The 21,984-nt window shown below is 38.7% G+C and overlaps 1 protein-coding gene across 9 annotated transcripts in view; it reads right to left on the minus strand.

Annotated features, from left to right (window-relative positions):
• The window catches only part of LOC108359962 (uncharacterized), a 68,426-nt gene that overhangs the window by 15,067 nt on the left and 31,375 nt on the right, over positions 1–21,984 (minus strand). For 3 of the 9 annotated variants that reach the window (XM_017612073.1, XM_017612070.1, XM_017612075.1), the window contains exons 2-5: positions 13,770–14,041; positions 13,536–13,597; positions 9,993–10,143; positions 8,284–8,519 (exon numbers count right to left, since the gene is read on the minus strand). In XM_017612073.1, coding sequence (XP_017467562.1) covers positions 8,284–8,519; positions 9,993–10,143; positions 13,536–13,597; positions 13,770–13,789 — 469 coding nt within the window. In that variant the 5' untranslated portion in view covers positions 13,790–14,041. Of the gene's footprint in view, positions 1–8,283; positions 8,520–9,992; positions 10,144–13,535; positions 13,598–13,769; positions 14,454–21,984 lie in introns of all 9 variants that reach the window. The other 6 variants (XM_017612071.1, XM_017612067.1, XM_017612072.1 and 3 more) reach the window with 2 other exon arrangements.

The following is a 21,984-nucleotide window of genomic DNA, read 5'->3' on the forward strand; positions in this document are numbered from 1 at the left end:
TTATGAACACATGTATGTACATATATACTAACGGGTGATTTTTTTGAGGTTAGGATTTTCATGCATTAGTATTTGACAGATCACGTGGGATTTCAGACATGGTGTCAAAGAGAAAGATGCTCAGTATGCTTTGACATTTCATCATGAATAGACTTACTAACGAGCAACGCTTGCAAATCATTGAATTTTATTACCAAAATCAGTGTTCGGTTCGAAATGTGTTTCGCAAACCCAATTGCTGCGAACGGCGACGAATCGACATTTCACGGTCTTCAGCAACACTCTCAGAAACAGACGCAATATTCTCTTCTGTACGCACTGTACGCATTCGTGTGGTTGGTTTAATGTCCAATAAAGTAAACTGAGTGCGAAACTTGGTCACAATCGCATTAATTGTTTGCTCACTTGGTCGATTATGTAGACCATAAATCGGACGTAAAGCGAACCGAACACTGATTTTGGTAATAAAATTCAATGATTTGCAAGCGTTGCTCGTTAGTAAGTCTATTCATGATGAAATGTCAAAGCATACTGAGCATCTTTCTCTTTGACACCATGTCTGAAATCCCACGTGATCTGTCAAATACTAATGCATGAAAATCCTAACCTCAAAAAAATCACCCGCTATATGTATGTATGAATGTGTGTTTGTATTACATTATATAGCCAAACCGAACTGATTTACGAGCGACAATTAAGAAATTACAAAACTCAATTCACTAAATACAATCACTTAAATAAGTATGTACATACATAGTATGTATGTATGTGATTTATCAGGAAAGCTGCAAAAATGTTTTGCGGGATTTGCGAAGTAAGTATGTATGTAAACCACCCAAACACATTGACTTATAAATTGTAAGACTTTTTTATAACTTAAAATTTGCATTTGATCGGCAGTACGATAAGTCGGCGGAACTCATAAATTTCCATAAACAAAAACTTTTTGCAACGTCAGCTTACATACATACATACATACATACATATTTTTGCAGTTAAAATCGCTTAAATTAGCAAAATTAGCGTTTGCGGGACTAAAGACTAAAAAACAGAAGTAGTCGTTTTAATTTAGATTGTATGCGAAAAGGAGCACAGCGATCGATGTAGACGGTTGAGTGTTTTTCTCTTTTGGATGTAAATTTATAATTTTTAATTAATCATAATACCGCAGAAGTGGACGCTGATACTCATTTAAAGGAATAAATAGAAAGTTGCCTTTACTCAGAATCTGGTTGTGCGCTGGGTTTGCCACCCGCTATGTAAAAATAAAGCTACAATGAAGAGAAAATTATTACCTCCGAAGATAAGTTTTAATTTGATAAGATTTTCAGAAACGTATTTTTCGACTTTTTAGTTAAATATTTTTTTTTTTCAATTAGTTTCCTTTTGGTTTTCAATTTGAATTATTATTAATTAATCCCAACGGCTTTTTTTTTTTACCCTCCATTCCCGCCCAACCGACACGAGGGGCGCAGACCGCATGACGTACGGAAACTTTTTTTTTTAGTTTTTTTTTTTCGTGCCGAGTAGTGGAAACAGGAGTATTTCTATTTTTTTGTTTTATTTTAATTTATTTAATTTAATTTTCTATTATTTATTAGTTCTTATTGCTTTAAAAATAAAATATTTTTCAAATTTAATTTAATTTTTAAAAACCTTATTGCTAAAAGGCGAACAGCAGAATTGAAAATTGTCTTACAAAAGACTACTGTCTACTGTTCTGCTCCAATCTTCACGAGATCAAATTAGTCTTAGAACAGAGTTTTGGCCATGGTTGTCTCCTTTTCCTACAAAATTTTAAGGTGTCCGATAAGGTTGCCTTGTTTGAATTTATTTTTCCTATGTAACATGCGTGCTTGCGTTGCTGCTTTCTCTGATATTTCCACATGAAGGAGTGTAAGATTGAGATGGAGTGTAAACCCAGAAAGTCATTTTGGGATTCAACCTCCATGTTTTTCCCACGAGCTGTTTAGTGGTGAACAACGATTTTGATTGTAGTTTTATTGGGATTTATGGACGTTTAGGGCGTCCTGTATCAAGCCCCTAATGGTCCTTTCATGGTCGCCCTTGCTATGTCATCAGCATAGTCTACAGTTTGATATCTTTTCACATTGAGGACCTGAACTAGTTCATCAAGCTGTATAGACCACAACAGCGAAGATAACACTCCTCTCTGTGGACAGCCTTTTGCTGCAGTGATGCTGAGCTGCTCCGGTCGTAGGTTCGCCTTGATTGCCCTCTGGGTAAGCATATTGCCGATCCACTATTTTGGGATTTGCATCTCTATTGGAAAGTGCCACTTTCACGGATTTGAAGCTAGCATTGTCAAAGGCACCCGCAATGTCTATAATAACCTTTGATGCAAATGCCTTATCTATTAAACCTACGATAGAGTGAAGTGCTGTAATTGTTGATTTGCCTTTTTAATAACCTTCCTTCGCTGGTGGTCCAGAAATTTTTACAATGTCTTTTGCATGAAATACAAAAGGCAAATTGGCCTCTAGGATTTTGGAGTCTGGGGGTGTATTAGCGGCAGCTACTTGGAACACGTTTCAGTGTCAGGCCATAACTGAAGAATGTAACTTATTTTTTTTACTACAGACAAAGTGGCTTGTGCTATCAGATCCTTCCAACCCTACAAATCTCCGGGACCGGATAGGATCTTTCCAGCCATGCTACAACGAACAAGCGCCACGGTAACCCCCTGGCTAACGACAATCTATAGGGCGAATCTCCTTCTAGGCTACATCCCAAAATCATGGAGGGAGGTAAGAGTGGTCTTCATTCCCAAAGCAGGAAAAGCGGGCCACAGCACTGCAAAAGATTTTAGGCCCATCAGCCTCTCATCATTTCTTCTCAAAATAATGGAGAGGCTTCTGAGTCTGCAGATCACGCAACGCCTTACTCCTGGGAACTTCAGCGAGGCTCAGCATGCCTACCGTAAAGGTAGGTCGGTCGAAACAGCCCTGCACGAGGTTGTTGGGCGTATAGAACAAGCACTGAATCACAAGGAATATGCGCTGGCAGCCTTCCTGGACGTGGAGGGCGCCTTTAACAATGTTAATTTGGCATCCATACACTGCTCCATGGTGGCTGTAGGACTGGACCCATTGATCACTCTCTATATCGACAATATGTTGACCACCAGAAACATCAATGGCTCCTTGGGAACATCAGAAGTAAGGAAAACAGCCACACGGGGCACACCTCAAGGGTGGGTGCTATCCCCCCTACTGTGGACCCTCGTGCTAAACGAATTCCTGCTTCGTACATCGAAAGCCGCTAAGGTCGTTGCTTATGCGGATGACTTAGTCATTCTGGTCGTGGGAAAATTCCTCTCCACGGTCAGCGAGATTCTATAATCTGCAATTAACGATCTGTCAGACAATTTCCGACCTCCGTCCCTCAATGAAGCAAATCTCAAATTGTCAAAAGAAGCAAAGTTTTTGGGGGTTATTCTCGTCTCTAAGCTTTCCTGGAAAAGGAACACCGAAGAACGGAGAAAGAAGGCGCTCAACGCGCTCTACTCCTGCAAAGCTACTATTGGAAAAGACTGGGGTCTGCGACGGCAGATAATACATTGGATTTATACGGCGGTAGTTAGACCTATCCTCACCTGTGGCGCGCTGGTATGGTGGCAGGCGGTTGACACCCAATCCCATCTACTAAACTTGCAAAAGGTGCAACGACAAGCATGCTTATGCATAATAAGGGCGATTTATTCAACGCCCCAGACATCTCTAGAGACCTTGCTGAATATTCCACCTATAGACCTTTATGTTAAAAGTATCGCAGCTAAAAGCGCTCTACGACTCAGAGCGTCTAACAGGCTGCGAACAACTTGCAAAGGTCACGCCACAATCCTCGGGGGAGTGGGGGTGGAATACAGCCGCTGTGACCATCAGGTCACGGAAATTGACTTCAATCGAAACTTCGATATCCATTTTCCTGACAGAAGTGACTGGGAATTTAATATTGCTCTCAGCGATGACGAAATACCCATCTTCACGGACGGCTCCAAAATGGATATCGGAACAGGGTCTGGGGTCTTCTCTCAGGAGCTATCTCTGAGGGAGTCGTATAGACTCCCAGACCACTGCAGTGTTTTTCAGGCTGGGATATATGCAATCCATATGACGGCAAGGTTGGTGGGCATGATTGACTTAGCTCCATCTAAACTTGTCTTCGTTGTTGACAGTCAGGACATTATCAAAGCCTTAGGGTGGGCAACGACTAACTCGTTATGCGTTAAAGAATGCCGAAGATCCCTACAAGCTCTACAGCAACACATAATCAATATTTACTGGGTACCGGGACATTGTGGTGTCCCGGGAAATGAGGAAGCGGACGAATGTGCTAGGAGGGGACCTGAGATGGGGCTCGGGGAAGCGACCCAAATCGTGAAACCCCCCCTGCGATTTCTGTCTTCAGAAGTCGAGAGACTGACCAGGGCAGCTACCAACAGTAGGTGGGTAAACCTTCATACCTGCAGGGTATCGTGATCACTCTGGCCACGGCTCGATGAACGAAGAACAAGGAGTTTATTAAGCTATTCTATTTCAAAGTCAAACGTCAGGCTTCTCACAGGAATACTAACGGGACACTGAACCATTGGCCACATGGCCGCCAGGTTCGGAGCCCCGCATAATGATTTATGTAGAAGCTGCAGGGATGAGGAGGAGCTAGAATCCGTCCATCACTTCCTTTGCGAGTGTCCAGCACTTCGAGGAAAACGCCTTAAGTTTCTTGGGGACCAATTCTTCGAGAATGTGGATATCTTGGGGAAAGCTCCTCTGGAAGGACTGCTAGGATTCGCCAGAAAATCAAAATGGTTCGAAGACATGTAGGGATAGGCTTGGGGTAACCCCCATGGGCATCACAATGGGCCTCTGCGGCCTCCGAGTGAACTCTTATTCAGAGCTGCCCGTTTAACCTAACCTAACCTAACTTATTTTTTAGTAATCTTGCTTGAACCTTTAGAAAGAAGTGCGGGGAATATGCCGCCTCTTCCCGGAGATTTGTAGGGTTTAAGCGACTTGATGTACCAGTCTACTCTTTCCAAGTTGACTACTTTATTAATAACTGAATCGAAGGCTCTTCGATGGTATATTGTTACCATACTACTTATGCGTATTCAGAGAACTGAGTTCTACGGTTTTCCCGAACGTTTTTTGTAGAGAATCCTTTGGATCCTAGCGGTAGCTGAAATATACCTTAGGTCCTCACAAAGTTCTTCCAAAAATTTCCAGAATAGGGTCTCCTTAATCTGGGTGACTGGTCATGATGGTTACGATGGCAATGGATAAGCGGACTTCCCAGCTAAAAAAGGGGCATACACGCCTTTTTTTGGACCTAGCCCAATTCTTGTGTTCAACAACAACAATATCAAGAAGCACTTCAACAAGTGGGCAATATCCTGCACTGCTTTCCATTGAGACAAGTTGGTTGGGCACCAACACTCAAAGAAGTTCATTTGCTTCAGTAACAAAAGGGCTCATGGGCCACTATTCTTGCAACAAACACCTGTTTAAGCTTGGCCTTTGTAGTACCGACATTTGCAGATTCTGTAATGGAGAAGAGGAATCAATGGAAGAGCTCATTACCCCCTGCCCAGCACTAGCTAATTGTAGAGCCAGATTGTTAAACGACGACATGCTAAGAGATGTCGACCCAATGCAGATTTCGCAGCAGGGTTTAATACATTTCTTGTACATACTAAACAACTAAAGTCGCAATAGGAAGCACAATAGATCACCTAGTAGACCTACCCTTACATCACCATAACCACAAGCGTGGGCGAACGGAAAAAGATGGATTTAAGCAAGCTCGAAACAACAAATCGTACGACGAGGAATGTCACGCTGCTGCAGAGAATCCAAATGCCGCCTACAGAGTCAGCCTGAGATCGGGTGCAACGCCAGTTACGTCAGTGGAATCGATCAAGGCAGCTGAAAAGCGAAGGGAGACACGTATGTGATTTCGAACAGCTCGACTATTTTATTTTGCTAGAAAGTTGGGCGACTTACGGAAGGTTTCAAAGCCAACGAACTTCAGAATCAACACTGCGACATAGTAACCGATGTGCAGAGCGTGCTTAAATTATGGAGGCAATACTTAACGTTGCTGCTAAATGCAAACAGCACTGCAAATTTGCTGGAGTTGAGTTACGTCTTATCGAGCGTATTGTGTAAAGGACTCAAGCTCGCCAACGACGAACTGATTGGGCCTTATAAGTGTGGCTTTAGACCTGGTAAATCGATCGTAGGCCAAATATTAAAAATACACGAAATCTTGGAAAACATCAGCGATAAGAGGTTCAACACATACCATATCTTTGTCGATTTCAAGGCAGCCGTGTTGGAATTGGGAAGCACCTATTCAAGGCGTTTGATATCAAATGATCTTTAAGACAGGACGAATACCTATCTTACAAGTTTTTGTAATCTGATGCTGGAATAGATAATAAGAACCGGAGAACTCGAATCACTTTCTGTGCTGGCGTCTGCCGCTGATATCGGCCGCATTGGCCTCAACAAGCGCTTCTTTATTCTGCTTTTACCGAGTTGGATATGAAAGCAATATGAATTAATCTGGAGATGAACGTACACAAAACAAAGCTTCTGCTGTTATTAAGCAAACAGCCAGAGCCTTCGCAAAAGTAAAGGACTTTGATTATTTTGGAATCAATTGGGGAACCGAAGTAGAATGAATCTCGCCAACAAGTGCTGCTTCGGATTGAGCAATTGGGCAATTAGGCAATTGGGGAAATAAGGTCTTCTCTTATGCTGAAACATGACGCAGAAGCATAGACAACGACAACATCCGAAGAGGCGGTGCTTGTAGTATACGAGATAAGGGCATAAATACAAATGCTCCAGCGTTGAAAGTCTGCAACGCGCGAAACTGCAGGTAGTAGCAAAGGAAGAGGAAGGCCTACTCGGCGTTGGAAAGACCTTTGGCTTCACTTATCAATAGTTGCCACAGAGCAGAAACAACTCGGTCAAAAACGCCAAACAAGCAACAACAATGCATACTTATGGCCCACCTTTCTCAGTGCTTTTAGTGATAAGCAAACGTCACTACGATTAAATTTCCAACGAAATAATTTCAATTCTTAGTAACAACGGAATATATTTATGAATGTACCTAGTAAGCTATAAATAACAACAGAAAAAATTGGCAAACCCTATGCCCACTTCCTTACAAGCCGTGATGTAACATTTCGCGTTTTTTTTTTTCAATTTCGTAATCACAGAAAAACGTTGAATCATTTTATTATATTTTCAAACAAACTTAATTACTGCTTAGTGCTTAGTATTACTTAATACTACTATTTAAGTATCCATATTGACTTAATGTCGCACATACATACATACATAGATATGTACGTTTACTGAATACGCAAATATGCAATCGCTGGCGAGCTGACGCATTTGGCAACACACATTTCACACATTTCGAGCGCACTGTATACGTGCCTATTGGCCAATTAAGAGCAGCCAAATATTTATGTAACTACAGCCTATAACTTACATATAATCAATCAGTTATGTATAGCGTGCTAAAAACACAATTGCATGCATATTGATGTCTGTGTTCTCAAATTTAAATAAAAATTAAAATAATAATAATACTCGTTAATTGTAAAAAAAAACAAAATGCCATACATGGAAACTAGTAAATACATACTTACAATATAAAGGGTAATACTACGGATATGTATAAGTAGATGTGTAGAGAAGTAACTTTATATAGCTATACATAGATACATACTCTCTTAACTGTTAGCTAAGTACATATATATATATATATACGTAAGTGTATATGTTGCGGCAGGTAATTTGTTAAGTACAAAAAATATGATGCAGGTAAATTAAGCACAAAACTACTGAAAAAACTTCCTCTTTCCAGATTAATGGCAACTCAAAAAAATTCTTATTTTTGCTAATCGCATTTCATTGGTATTGGTGAGCGAATGATAAGCTGCGGTTAACCCATTTTTTATTTTTTTTTTTTTGCTTTCTTTTTCTAATCAGTCTAGATAAAATTTAACCTTGTGATGGCCAGCAGTACTACCATTAACATGTCCCACATGTGCACTACCACTGCCACTACTACTTTTTCGCGATGGTCGTAGCGGATGATGTGGCAGGGTGTGCTGGCCATCATCATCGTCATCATCGACTTCATCATCGTCATCAACGACATGTTCATTATGATGATCAGCATGATCATAATATTTGTTGAGTTTATTGATGTTGTAGTTGTTGTTGTTGTTATTACCTTCCAAACGCCGTATTAGCCGATCCTGTTCGGTTTCGCGCGGCGTTGTCGGCACCTCTTTATTGGGTGAATGTATGCCCGCCAAGAAAGTCTTCGTGCTAATGCGACTCAATTTGGTCGGTTGGTGATCCTGGAAGATTTGTGAATTGGCGAAAACGGCCAATATTTCGGGTCCCAACATCGGTACATTTGTTTGCGTTTCGCGCCGATAGTCCTCCTCGTGTATCTTCGCCGTACTGCAAGTGGAAGAAGGGTATGTGAGAAATGTCAGTAAAGGGCACGAAAATTTATTTATGTATGTAAATACGATGGGCACGGGTAAGCCGAACGAGCAAATACAAGTTAATGAAGCGAAAGCTTCGAGAGTCTTCGAGCGTTGTAAAGCTATCGGTTTTATAAACGCAAGGTGTTATCTCGAGATTTATTGTTAATTATTACTTTTACTGCCTTAAATTGATCAGTAGTAGCCAGATATAGCTCATTTTCACTGCGCGTCTATAAAAATGCTCTAGGAGGCTCCAAAAACACTTTGGCCTGTGGCTATTTTTTACTCTTTTTTTCTTAAATAACTAGAACAATGTCAATGTTCACTCATTTTCCGTCTAAAAATAATAAAATAAAGCTTAAAGCTTTCTCCTGGGCATTAGTATATGATATATAATACTAAAAATCTCAGCACGTGCCTATTAAGTGGACAATTCTGTATCAGAATTCAATGAGTTGTGCTTTTGAAAGTAGGAGCTTTAACCTTATGAGCATTAAAATAAAGGTTCAAAGCTCAGTTGGTATCCATGAAGTGCTAGTGTTGCTTAAAATCGTGTAAGTGGTTTTTTTGAAAGCCAGTGAAAGCTTTACCTCCGGGCTTTCACATTCAAGTACAAAGCTCTTTGTAGCAATGGAATTTTCCGATAATATTTATTTTTTGAGGGCTAATCTAAATATTAAATGAGAGTTGTTCTTTTGAAAGTGCGAGCTTTAACTTTATGATTATTAATGCAAAGCTTAAAAGCTCAGCTCATACCCATGAAGTAGTAAAGTGTTGCTTAAAATCGCGTAAGTGGTGCTTTGAAAGCCAGTATGCGCTTTTTCTTGGAGCTTTCACATTCAATAACATAGATAGATTTTCGTAAATTTTTTTTGTGGCAATGAAATTTTTCGTTAAATTAATTTTTTTGGGAGCTTATGTAAAATATTAATGACTTTGAAGAGCTTTGAACGACATTTCAAGAGCTTTCAATGAGCTTTCAAGATATTTCTGAAACTTTCACACTTGTGTAATCTAAGAGACAAGCTTCGAAGTATCTTATGAACCCACTATGGCAAAAAAATTACGGAAGGTCGTTCCAAAATAAAGATTCTGGAGCTTTAGATAAGCATTTTTTCCAAAACGGATGCCTACGGATTTGGAAATTCAGCATAATGCTTGGAAAGCATTTTGAATTTTAATTGCTTACGGAAGTGTAACGTCGTTCTCTACCTCTGCACAAAAGCTTTTAAGTAGCTTCTGATGGTAGTTGAAAAGATCACGAAAGTTCTAAAAATAAGCCGCCTTCCTACTTTTACCCGTTGGCAACAGAAAAAAATGGGTAAAGGTAAGTCTTTAGGTGTGAATTATAATTATAAATCGGGAGTTTATGAATCAATCGAAAAAATTTGAATCGTAAAAGCTCCACCTCAAAAAAAAAAAAAACAAGGTGTAGCGCGCGTACCTCATAAGACCGGAATTGCTTCGTCGTACTGGTTGATTAATAATGGGCACTGTTAAATTGTTATTATCCGAAATCTGTATGTGACTCAGTGCGCTGCCATTTTTCTGCATAGTCGTCATATAGTCCATATCCTCTTCGGGATTATAATTGGCTGATCACAGAGAGAGATGCAAAGATAATTAGAGGAAAAGGAAAAAATAATAATTGATATCATATTTCAAAAGCTTTGTAATTATGATGTAAAACAATATTTATCACTACATAATTGATAAATTTGCATTCTAAAAGCAAAACAAAAGCCCCCGAAGCAGAATTTCGCTGCAGCGATAATTTTGTAATCAACAATTTGATATGAGAGATTTTAATTTTCTTAAGTACTCGAAAATCAATCAAAATCAAATCCTACTTCTTTGCCACACTGTATTTATTTACAATTTTTTTTAAGCAAACCAAAAAAGTAGTTTTATTATGCGTTGTTCCCGTTCACGTCAATCGATTTGGCAAAAGAAAAAACACTCACACACAACTATCTTTAAGCCACAACACGTACGAGTCATTACAAATCTTGTTAGCCGAACATTCTCACGACAGTGTGGATTTACTTGAGTACTTCATCTGTAATCGCAAACAATTAATGCTGTAAGAAAAACACAATAGTAATCATTATGCGGCAAATTCGCGCTACAGGTGACTCATTGAACTAACTTCATGAAATAAACGCTTGTTCTTAGTAAGAATATTTATTGCATTTGGTGTTGTTGTTGTTATTGCTGAAATGCAATAAATATTTTTAGCTACAATTGTATGCCTTTTTTTGCACCTTCGTAATTATTCTGCGATTGAATTTGTATTAACAAGTGCATACAGTAAAACACCGCTAATTGGAGCTTGATTTACTTAAACAGTCGAATGTTCCGTCAACAGCTTAGATTGAACAAAATCTTTCGCTCTTCAAACACGTACATGCAATTCCTGGGCAACTCAAAGAGCATATCGAGTATTTGGTATGTAATTTCAAAAAATATAAAGGCAAATTTTAAAAATAAATAAAAAAGAAAGTAAAAAAAATTAAACTAAAAAAGCAGAAATAGATAACAAAAAAACTCCAAATTAAAAGAAAGTAAAAAATATTTTTCTTTTTAAGAAATCTAAAAAATAAAAGAAAATTTAATAAAAACCCAAATATACTTTTTAAAACAATATCAGAAACTTAAAAGAAAAATAAATTAAAAGTGTAAAAATTTAAGAACAAAGAAAATAAATTCCTAAAATCTAAAATATATATTTCTTTTTTAAAACAATAAATAAAATTAAATTAAATTAGAAAAAGAAAAAAGTTTTATCAAAAAAAAGGAAATAGTACTTTAAAATTAAATAAGGTTAAAAATATTAAAAAAAAAGAAAAATAAACTATTAAAAATTAAATTAAATTAACAAGAGCATAACAAATCAAGTTAAAAAAAAATTAAAAATTAAATTTTTTTAAAAGTTAATGAAATTAAAAAAATAAATAATTTTCTTTTTACACAATAAAATACAAAAAATCAGAAGAAAATTTGCCTAAAAATTAAAAAAAAAATAATAAAAAAAAATAAGAAATTAGTTCCTAAAAATTAAATGAAATTAAAAAAATATTATTTTAAAAACAATAACAACCAAAGAAACAAATATAGATTAAAAAAATAAAAATACGCTGCGCTAGGACTCGGACACGGATCTCTCGATTGGCACGCCAGTGCTTTGCACACTCGGCTATGTTATACAAGTGCGTTCTAGCAAAAGAGCTTTCATCTACGCGTGGTGAATGAGAAAGCTTCTTTTCTAAGACTTTTGTGCTAGAATAACGAATGCCTTTCGAACTATCTTGCCATCTGTCTACCATTTGCCTTATGAAAGATTTTCTACTATCTTAGCCCGAATTGCCCTGTTAATTTCATCTAGTGGCAACGAATCGGTCTTCGCCGAATCATGGGTCCGTTTGTTTACCGACTTGCTTTTTTAGCTGGAAATTTTGGGGTTATTTCATGCAAATGGAAGCAAGTGTGCTAATCAATTTGATCAAATGATTGTTCAAAGAGTTCCCTTGAATTTGGTTGTATTTGTTGGTTTTTCCGACAGGATAAGATTATTATGCATTTTGGAAAGTATTTCTTACATATAGCTCCAGTTTTGCGTCATCTTCAGTCAACTTTTGGTTTTCAACGAATTATGAAAATTCTTAAGATGATGTTGCTCCTTTTCTGTTAAACCAAATTTTGTCTCAAGCAGCACCACGCTACCAAGCTAAGCTAGAAAATATATAGTGGAAATCGCAACAATGAGCTATTTTCTCTAACTGATGACTGTAATGCTTTAACGAAGCAACTCATGACGATCTACTTTGAAAACCAGACCACTAGCAAATCTCTAAAATTCATCGGTACGGAGGTGAACTCTGCGCAGGAAGTGTGTATACATACCTGTAAAGAACCAGTTCAGAGGTGTTTTCATCAAAGCAGCAAACGATAGATGAACCGGTGGCATCCCACCTGAAACTGCCTACTGAGCATTTGGTTATGCTCTCCCTTACGGGAAGCAAGCGGGGACTCACCGTGTAAGTGTGCCCCGGCGACATCAGAAGGCATCCGGTCGCTGTCCGGAGTGCAGCCAAATAGGCGCAGCATAGTTCAGAATGGGCTGGCCAGTTGCCTTATATGCTGTTAGGTCTTTGCCCCGGTGCTGCCGACGAGCGACTTGAGGACCTTGTTGCGGCTCTGTACTTTATTGACAATTGCGGTTGTGTGCGCGGCGAAGGAAAGCAGCCCTAAAATTTTCGGGTTGTTCACCGTCGGAATTGGTGTGAACGCTTTGCTTTATTCTTTTACGTTTTGAGGTTCGAGCTCGGAAGATTACTGACAACTGCCGACCACCCATATAAATCGCCGACCAGCGTTTGAGTCCCTGCGGTAGAGAGGAAGTCTCGATGTCTTCTACCAGCGTGACAGAATAAAGACTGTATCAAACACCTCTGACAGGTCCAACGCTAATAGGAACGTTCCCTCACAGGGGCGGTTACGGTTAAGGCCACGAGTTATCTGAATGTTTATGGTGTTAAGTGCTGTTCTTGTGCTGTGCACTTTACGGAATCTATGCTAGTGCTTCGCTGGGGTCAGGTGGTATCTAAAATGCGGGAGTAGTTGGGCCTCAGGTGTCTTCGCGACCGGGTAAAGGAGCGATAAGATTCTGCATTGCAACCCATCACGTTCTCAACTTAAGTACTTCCTTGCTACGCATAATGCTCGCACTTCTCAACTGTCTATTTATTGTCACAAATATGTCATCACCACGCGAATTTCGTAATGACTTGTATTATGTCGCAATAAAAGGTAGTAAATATCGAGAATAAACGCATTGTTAATAAAAAAAATATTTATAAAGCGACGTTTCACACTTATTGTTAATTATCTTTACCGGGTCTATTGTTTGTTTTGCTTTTGAATTTTGTTTACTCTTTTGTTGTTGGTATACATATGTATCTGTATTCTTTTTTTTTCTGTAACTCACCAATTGACTCATCGTAGCAGAATCTCTCCTCAAAGCAGTTCCACTTGAAGTCCTCCCAGCAGCTGTTTGATTTTTCGTGGAAAAAAAATAAATTATATCAAAAATTATATATGTATGTATGTAAATATGTATGGTTTATTAGCTTAAGCTAGGCATGAAAATCGAAAGAAAGCGTAAAAAACGTCAACTAGATTATTTACTTCACAACAATTAAATATGCAAGTATGTACTCACCTCTGACAGCAACGACACATTTTACTGTTACACTAGCTGGATAACTACGCGTCGTCGATTGTAAATTGTGTCTGCTGGCTCGTTTGCGTGATGGAGTTGAGTGCTTTGAATACAAGTGCGCACTAGCTGGCGATTGGAGTTATGCGTCTGCTGACGCTGATGTTACTTTTGTCACTGGAGCTGGTGCTGGTGGTTGTGGAGTTATTGTTCGTTTTTCGTAGAGCTCTGTTGGCGCAACACCACCACCGTCGCGTCGTTAACTTCGTCGTTGGCTGCGGCCAAAAAAAAAAAATTAATATTGGTCGTCGCGTCGCGCGCCTATTATTATTATATATGTGCGCATAAATCACCACACGCTTGGCACGGTGTACCAAGTCTTATTATCAGCTTCTACGCAACCAAAAAGTGCGCAGCACAGATTTGTACATACAAAAATCTGTATAGTGTGCGCTTTATCCGCTCGCTTGGAATGCTCAACTGCAAACAAAATGCACGAAATGAAAGAAAAAATTAAATTACACAAACTGCCGGCGGTCGCTGTCAAACATTCCGCGTTAGCACTTGCACAAAAACAACAACATATATACACTTGCACACAGCCTAGTCTTTATTTAGATCTACGTCACTCAACTATGTAGCTGCCTTTGCCACACTCAATACAGTTTTTCGGCTTTCGGCTACCACCTGCAATTTTTTATTTTATATTTTGTTGCCGCCGCCACCGCCACTACTGCTGCTCCACTTGCAGATATCTATTTTCTATGTGGTTTCAATCATCTCCCGCTTATTGTTGACGCTCAACAAATCTCATTCATGGGATTAATTCAATTAGCCGTTGTCTGCCTGCTGCCTGCTGTTTGTCGTTTACCGCTACTAGCCGCCTTCCATCCGTGTGCTTTTCACTCGCCTACTGTCTGCCTGCTCGCACTACTCGTACTGCCTTTGGTTCGCATGTACGCAAGCATTTAGTAGTGCGTTGTGGTTTGCATGCGCTCACCATGCGCCGCCACCAATTAGCTCCACCGGCGCTCGTCCAAACTCTCATGAGAGTGTACGCTTATGGGCTGCCGGTGTTGGAGCACGTCCACCGCAGCGCACCGGTTCTTCCACCGTTTTTCACTTTTTGCTATGCACACATTTTTCCCCCTTTTTGCGGTTGCACATTTCGCTGACACTTCATTGATAAGCAACAGCTCATTTTATCATTTATGAAATCCATATTTACAGACATTATTATTGCTTGCGAGAAAGGCATGCCTCTTGCCCAGGGTTGGCATTGACTAAAAAAAAAATATTTGCCATCCACTTGAAAAAAATTTACCAAATGTGGAAAATATCTACCAATGACTTTTTAACCATAATTTTGATGTATTTGAATGGAAATTAAAATTTTTTTTGTTAAGGAACGTTTTAATTAACTATTGATAGGGTATTTGAGATAATATTAATGACATCTTCTTGGTTTCCTTGAACCAAAAGTGAAAGTGATGAAGCTAAAAGCAACAAGGAAACTTCATCATTTGAAAAAAAAAAATTCAACTGGATTTATTGTGAATCAAAAAACTCCTTGTTGATTTTTTTTTAGTATTCACAATGTTCAAGTATTTTTTTTTTTCTATTTTTGTTTGTATAAGGATATTGCTTGCGATTTTACCAAACCCATAAAAATCAAAGATTCAAGCTACGTACAATATTTAGAATAATTCCAAAGGTTTTCGTCTAAACTTCAAGCTATTTAATCTGAATTTTCGGCCTGTAGTTTTATAGCCCATGAAATTTTAGTATAGCCATCAATGTGTAGCTAGGAATTCCCGTTGATATTTTTGCTGTCGTTCTTTTGTAGTTTTCTCATTTAACAATTGCCATTTTTAAAAACTGTAGTAATTTTTAAAATTTTTGTTTACGAACAATCAAAATGTGTAATTGCATACCTGTCCATTTTTTCTTTTTATTTATAGAATCCTTTAAAATATATAGGCAATCAAAATCCCCTCACAATTCCGGTAAAATGAGTTTCGATTGGATCACCATATGTTCACCTTTTATCCATATATGTACATAAACAAAATTAATGCAATAAATAAGACTACACTTTTATTAAAAAAAAATTACAACAAAAAAATTACTACGAAAAATAAAGGGGAACGAAAAGTTGTATTTGTTTTCCAAAGAAAATACTTCAACCAAAATGAACAAGAATTTACTTTTTTACCAACCCAAATTTTTTTCTACCAATTTTGGTAATAATTTACCAAAGTGGCAACTCTGTTCTTGCCGTTCTTTGGCATATCGCTGTCACGTTTTTCAATAGCTTATTTTGTGTTGTAAGCGAAAATTCCGTTCTCTGATGTACTCGAAACTATTTGCTTTCCACTCGATATGCTCCCAATAAAGTGGGGAGAGAAGGCGTATGTGTGTGTAAGTAAATAAAGCGTCGCATTGTCTGCGAGAGCATTAGCAACTGTAAGCCCAACGCGCAATTCAAAGTATGTACGAACTAAGCAGCGGCGCACAGTGGAGCAAGACTTGTAAGCTGTAATGAAAATGTCAACTTCACAATACAACTAAAATCTTCAGCTGCAAGACCAACTTAATTTTTAACAAGCTTGGGTTCAGAACGTCAGGGTGGCGTTCTTTTTCCTTTGCTAAAGTTAAAATTCAAACAAGAGCCAGCGCTCCTACACTAACTGCATTTGTCGATGGCCTAGGCATCATTATCTCCGGTAGATGTCCCAAATTATTTGAGCGAAATACTCGACAAGATACTGCGGGAGATTTATAACTGGCCAAAGAGTTTGAGTTTTGGTTTGAATCAGTATAAAACGGTCTTAACTACACTCGTACTTTCGAAAAAGACTAAACGATTCTGATCTGGGGGTCTACTCTGTATTGCGATCTGAAACTAAATTCGTTTCGAAATAAGGCACGGACTAATACAAATTCATAATGTAAGGTTTGCAAATCCGAAATATTTGCAACAACTGAATGTATATACGTATCTGATTGTCCTACAAAAACTCGATGTAAAATTTGGCACTAAGTCTGAACACAACAGGATAGTTAAGACCGCGACTGTTTAGCCACAGCAATTTACTACAGCTTACCGGCAGTTCAAATTATGCTATTCTTCAGATCGATTTCAAAAAGAGGCTCCAAGTACAAAAAAAGCAAGAAAGGGCTTTCTTTCGATTGCTACTCCTATAATTTTTATACATATAGATCCGAAATACCTAATGGAGCTGCCGTACTCTTCCGAGAGCTCCAACTAAAACTACTACCGGACTACCATGGTATTTTTCTGGTAGAAATCTATACTTCAACTACAGCAATGCAATCAACAACTGAACTACATAACTTCTCAAAACTGTCGGGATATTACTTCTGTTAACAGTCAGGCAGCCATTAAGGCAGTTGCGGCTGTGATAACATTTCGCGCTCATTAAGTACCGCCGCCGAAGAAGTAGTCGGATTTCAGCGAGCCCGAAAGACGTCTACGTAACCGGAACGACCCAGATTTATATTTGGCCAAGGACTGTCACTCCAGCAACACTCCCCAAAAACTCTATGGGGAAATTGTATTCTGCTACAACAACAAAACAACTAATACGATGAGGAGTGTGAGGAAGCTGCAGAGAAAAAATATGCCGCCTACAGGGCCACGCTGCGATCGGGCGTAACGCGCGCTATGTAGGGCCGCTATAGGGATCTGAAGAGGGAAGCGAGACGTATTTGCCGCAATAAGGAGAGGCCGAAATACGTGAGCGCGAAGAGCTTGAAATGCTGGTCGACAGGAAGAATGCCCGAAAATTTTACCAGAGAGTTAGGCGCCTCGCGGAAGGTTTCAAGACTAGGGCGTACTCCTGTAAGAACAACAATGGCGACCTAGTTACCGATGTTCACAAAGTACTTAAATTATGGAGGGAACACTTTTCCACGCTACTAAATGGTAGCAGCACGGAAATTTGTGGAGAAGAACCCGAGCCCCCAGTCGATGATGACCGAGTCGATGTTCCTCCGCCTGACCATAACTAGGTACGAATAGCAATAACGCGGTTGAAAAACAACAAAGCAGCTAGAGCTGGCAGCCTGTCAGCTGAGCTATTCAAGTACTGTGGCAAGGTGCATGCATCAACTCTTATGCAGAATATGGTCAGATAAACGCATCCCCGACGACAGGACAGTGTGCTCTGCCCAATCCACAAGAAAGGCGACCCCGCCATTCGCACCAACTACCGCGGGATCAGCCTTCTAAGCATAGGTTACAAAGTCTTATCGTGCGTATTGTGTGAAAGACTGAAGGCCACCGTCAATGAACTGATTGGGCCTTATCAGTGTGGCTTTAGGACTGGCAAATCCACCATAGACCAGGTATTCACAATACGCCAAATCTTGGAAAAGCCCCGCCAGAAAAGAATCGCCATTCACCACCTATTTGTGGATTTTAAAGCCGCATTCGACAGCACTAAAAGGAGTTGCCTATACGACGCTATTTATGTTTGAATTTGGCATTCCCGCCAAACTAATACGGCTGTGTAAAATGACGCCGAGCACAGACCTCTCCGAGCCGTTCGCCACCAAACGCGGCTTCAGACAAGGCGACTCTCTTTCATGTAACTTCTTTAATCTGATGTTAGATAAGATAATAAGAGCTGCAGAACTAAACCGTGAAATTGCTGACTTATGCCGATGACATAGATATCATCGGTATCAAAAACCGCGAAGTCTGTTTTGCCTTTTCCAAGTTGGATAATGAAGCAAAGCGAATGGGTCTGGTGGTAAACGAGGACAAGACGAAGTATCTCCTATCATAAAAAAAGTCAGCACATTCGCGTCTTGGCACCCACGTCACTGTTGACAGTTATAATTTCGAGAAAGTAGAGAATTTCGTTTACTTGGAAACCAGCATTAACACCATAATAATGGACATAGTGGCAGCGAATTAAAATACAGCTGCTCCGCTAGCAAGGTCATGACGTTCGAATGAACACCGAAGCTCCATCTCTGAAAGTATTCAACTCGGAACCCGCTGGTGGTAGCAGAGGAAAAGGCCACCACTGAGATGGAAAGACCAAGTGGAGAAGGACTTGGCGCAATTGGCGTCAGTTGGCACAGAAGAGAAACGACTGGCGTGCTTTTCTGAACTCGGCCAAAATCGCTTAGGCAGTTACAGCGCCAAATAAGAGGAAGCTGTGATGACAAGCTCTCTTTATGTATGAAACTACAGGGGCCGGATAGATGAACTTTGCGTCTGCGCAAAAGGATACAAATCAACTTTCCGCCTTGCGAAACTTTCTGGATTACCTGGTATTTCTATAAAAAGAAACGTTTACGGCCCACGGTTTAGCGGCAACGCTGATCGTAACTTATTGCTAGCTACCTTGGATCTGTATTCTTACCCTCACTAAAGCTTAGTATCCAGCTCCCAAGGAAACGATCAAGCAAACAATTTTCATTATTTCGTTTGTGTGAAAAGTAGTGCCCACGGAATTTTGACATCTGATATTACTTATCCTGTTGTCTCACTCTTTCCTCACGAAATAATGAACGGGCTTATATTTTCATTGCGAAGTGGATTGCCTGTGCTCTTGTTTCACAAAAAAAAACTTTAGAAAACTTAAATGAAAGCGTGGAAAATTTTTTAAGAACTCCATACTGCCTTAAGGAAATTATAATTTAAAAAAAAATGTCTTCGCCATTTTATATGCACGCGCGCCTACGATGCCCACTGTGCAAAAAGTTGTGTGTTTAACGAGAGCGTGTGAGCGTACTGTGTGTGTATTCCACATGGGCATTGTGGTATGCGGACGTGCGGTTAAGTACTCGGCATATGAAAGAGAAGACCTTACTTTGTTTAACGCTATGAATCTCTCGAATATGAAGCCACAGGTAACTCAAATTGCAATGTTGTTGGCTGATTAACAGGTAAGTTGTTTGCAATAGAATATTGTTAATTGAGGTATATTTTTCGGCGCCTTCAATTGATTTCATCGGATTTGCAAGTGTACATTTACTAACACAAAGTTGTCGCTGATTGAAGGCAATTTGTGGTAGTTTTTTTATGGTCCAATTTTTCATAAATTTTATTATAAGCGCTTATTGGCAAAAGCACGTGTGACCTCGACTAAACGCTGAAACCAGTTTGAGCTTGAATCAAATAAATTTAGCATAAAAAGGAATATTCAGCAGTTTAGCAACTGAATTGATTCGATAATAAAAAAAATATAATTAAAAATTCCAACCAAAGTTCATTAATATGTATTTTTTTTTCTTTTTTATTAAAAACAAATACACACATACATACGTCAAGTTTAGTGTGGTTTAGTACTTATTTGTTCAGGAATTAGGTAAAAAAAAATAAATCAATCAAAGATATTGAAAGCAGCCGGCGCTGGCTGGGTTTTGAATGAATTTCTGTTACCAAAAAGACTGTAATTTAAATCAGCAAAAGATATACATATATAAATATAGAAATGAGCGCATACATATTTATGAGTAGCCATACCGTTTTTTAACCTAAATATAATTAATAAAAAAATTAAAACATATTTATTTAAGCTACCAAGCCTATAGTTTCACGATTTAATCTGAATATTGAAATCAATATCGATCAGTAGGATATAAATGAACCTAAGCTTAAAGTCTTCAGAACTCGCCACCTTTCAAGCGTCGAAGTTGCTTTGCGATGCGCGTGTGAGTGGGTGAGTAAATATTAGGGTGTTCGAATATTTGCTTTTTTACAAAACCGGTTTTCGAGTTATTCGAAAAATTGCAATTTGAAAAGAATCGGTTCCAGATTTTGAAATTAAGAAAAACAAACGGTAAAACCCGGTTTTATTAGTACAACGCTTTTATCAACTTGCAATGTTGTGGCTCCAGAAACTTTCAATGTTGTGGATCCAGAAACTTTCAATGTTGTGTGTCCGACACCATAAAACCTTTGCTTTGCAAAGTTCCTATAAAAAAGTCTAGTGCATAGGGCGACATCTGTAGTGAATAGGGCGAGGTAGATGACATCTAGATGTCGCCCTATGTACTACGTTCGCTACAGCGGAAATAGACGNATGCAATACAAAGCATTATATTTAATTGACAATAGGCAAACTACATAACATAGACCTAAAATTTCTTCAGCGAAAGTACAAATTTGAGATCGATTTTAAGCGGTCGTTATTCATATATCCACATACATATGAACATATATTACCCTTCATATCAATTCAGGTGGCTATTATATGCGCCCCACGCTTTTCATTTTCAATCTCATAAATTGGTTATAACGACTTTTGCTAAAATTTCAAAATAAAAAGTTATCAAAACAAATTCTATGGGACTGAGAAATATTATTTTCTACTTTTTAAACCATTTATAAAAGCGTTGTATATTAAAAAGTTTTTTTTTTATATTATTTTTTACATACTTTCCTTACATTGAAAATGCGCATGTTGTATGGAGTCATGACCAACAATTACAATAAAACTATTAACAGTATAGATAGATTTTATTTAAAAAAGAGCAAGTTCAAAATTTTTTTTAAGTCAAAAGTAAAGCAAATAAAAATCAGTGAAAAATACATTTTTTTCTGACATTTTTGACATCTGCTTAGAGGTGCATACTGCCACTCGGTAGGTCCATGGTTTAATTTCTGGGTCCAGTAACATTAAAAAAAGTCTTTTCGAATAGCAGTCGCCCATCGGCAGACAATGGCAAACTTCCGAGTGTACTGATGCCATAAAAAAGTTTCCTCCGAGGTGGAGTAAAAGTGAAGAGCACGAATTGAAGTGAAAGAGATGCTCGGCCAAACACGTAGAAAATGTTTAAGTGGCAAACATTTCTTTATGGGGATCAAATATGATATATGTACATACCGTTCATCCCTAATAACCTAGGACACTTCGAAAAACTCAAAATCTTTATTGAGAGGTCAAGATTTGTATGAAATGAGAAAACCAATAAAAAATACGGTTTATTCGATATTCGACAAAACAAGTTGTCAAAAAAAAACGCCTATAGATATTCAAAAACCGGTTTGGAAAGACCGAGTCAATCACCCTAGTAAACATACATATATACATATCTGTGTTCGTATGGAAAAGTAGCTTATGTCGAAAGGCTGGCTTTAGTATAAATCGGCATTCGCAGCATACGATTGCGAATGACTTACGGGCGCTAAGCCGTTAAACAACTTTTAGCAAATAAACGTACAAGAAATAGTTCC

The sequence above is a fragment of the Rhagoletis zephyria genome, unplaced genomic scaffold (genome assembly GCF_001687245.7).
Source record: "Rhagoletis zephyria isolate East Lansing unplaced genomic scaffold, Rhagoletis_zephyria_1.1 Rzeph_scaffold_00496, whole genome shotgun sequence".
NCBI classification, from domain to species: Eukaryota; Metazoa; Arthropoda; class Insecta; order Diptera; family Tephritidae; genus Rhagoletis; species Rhagoletis zephyria.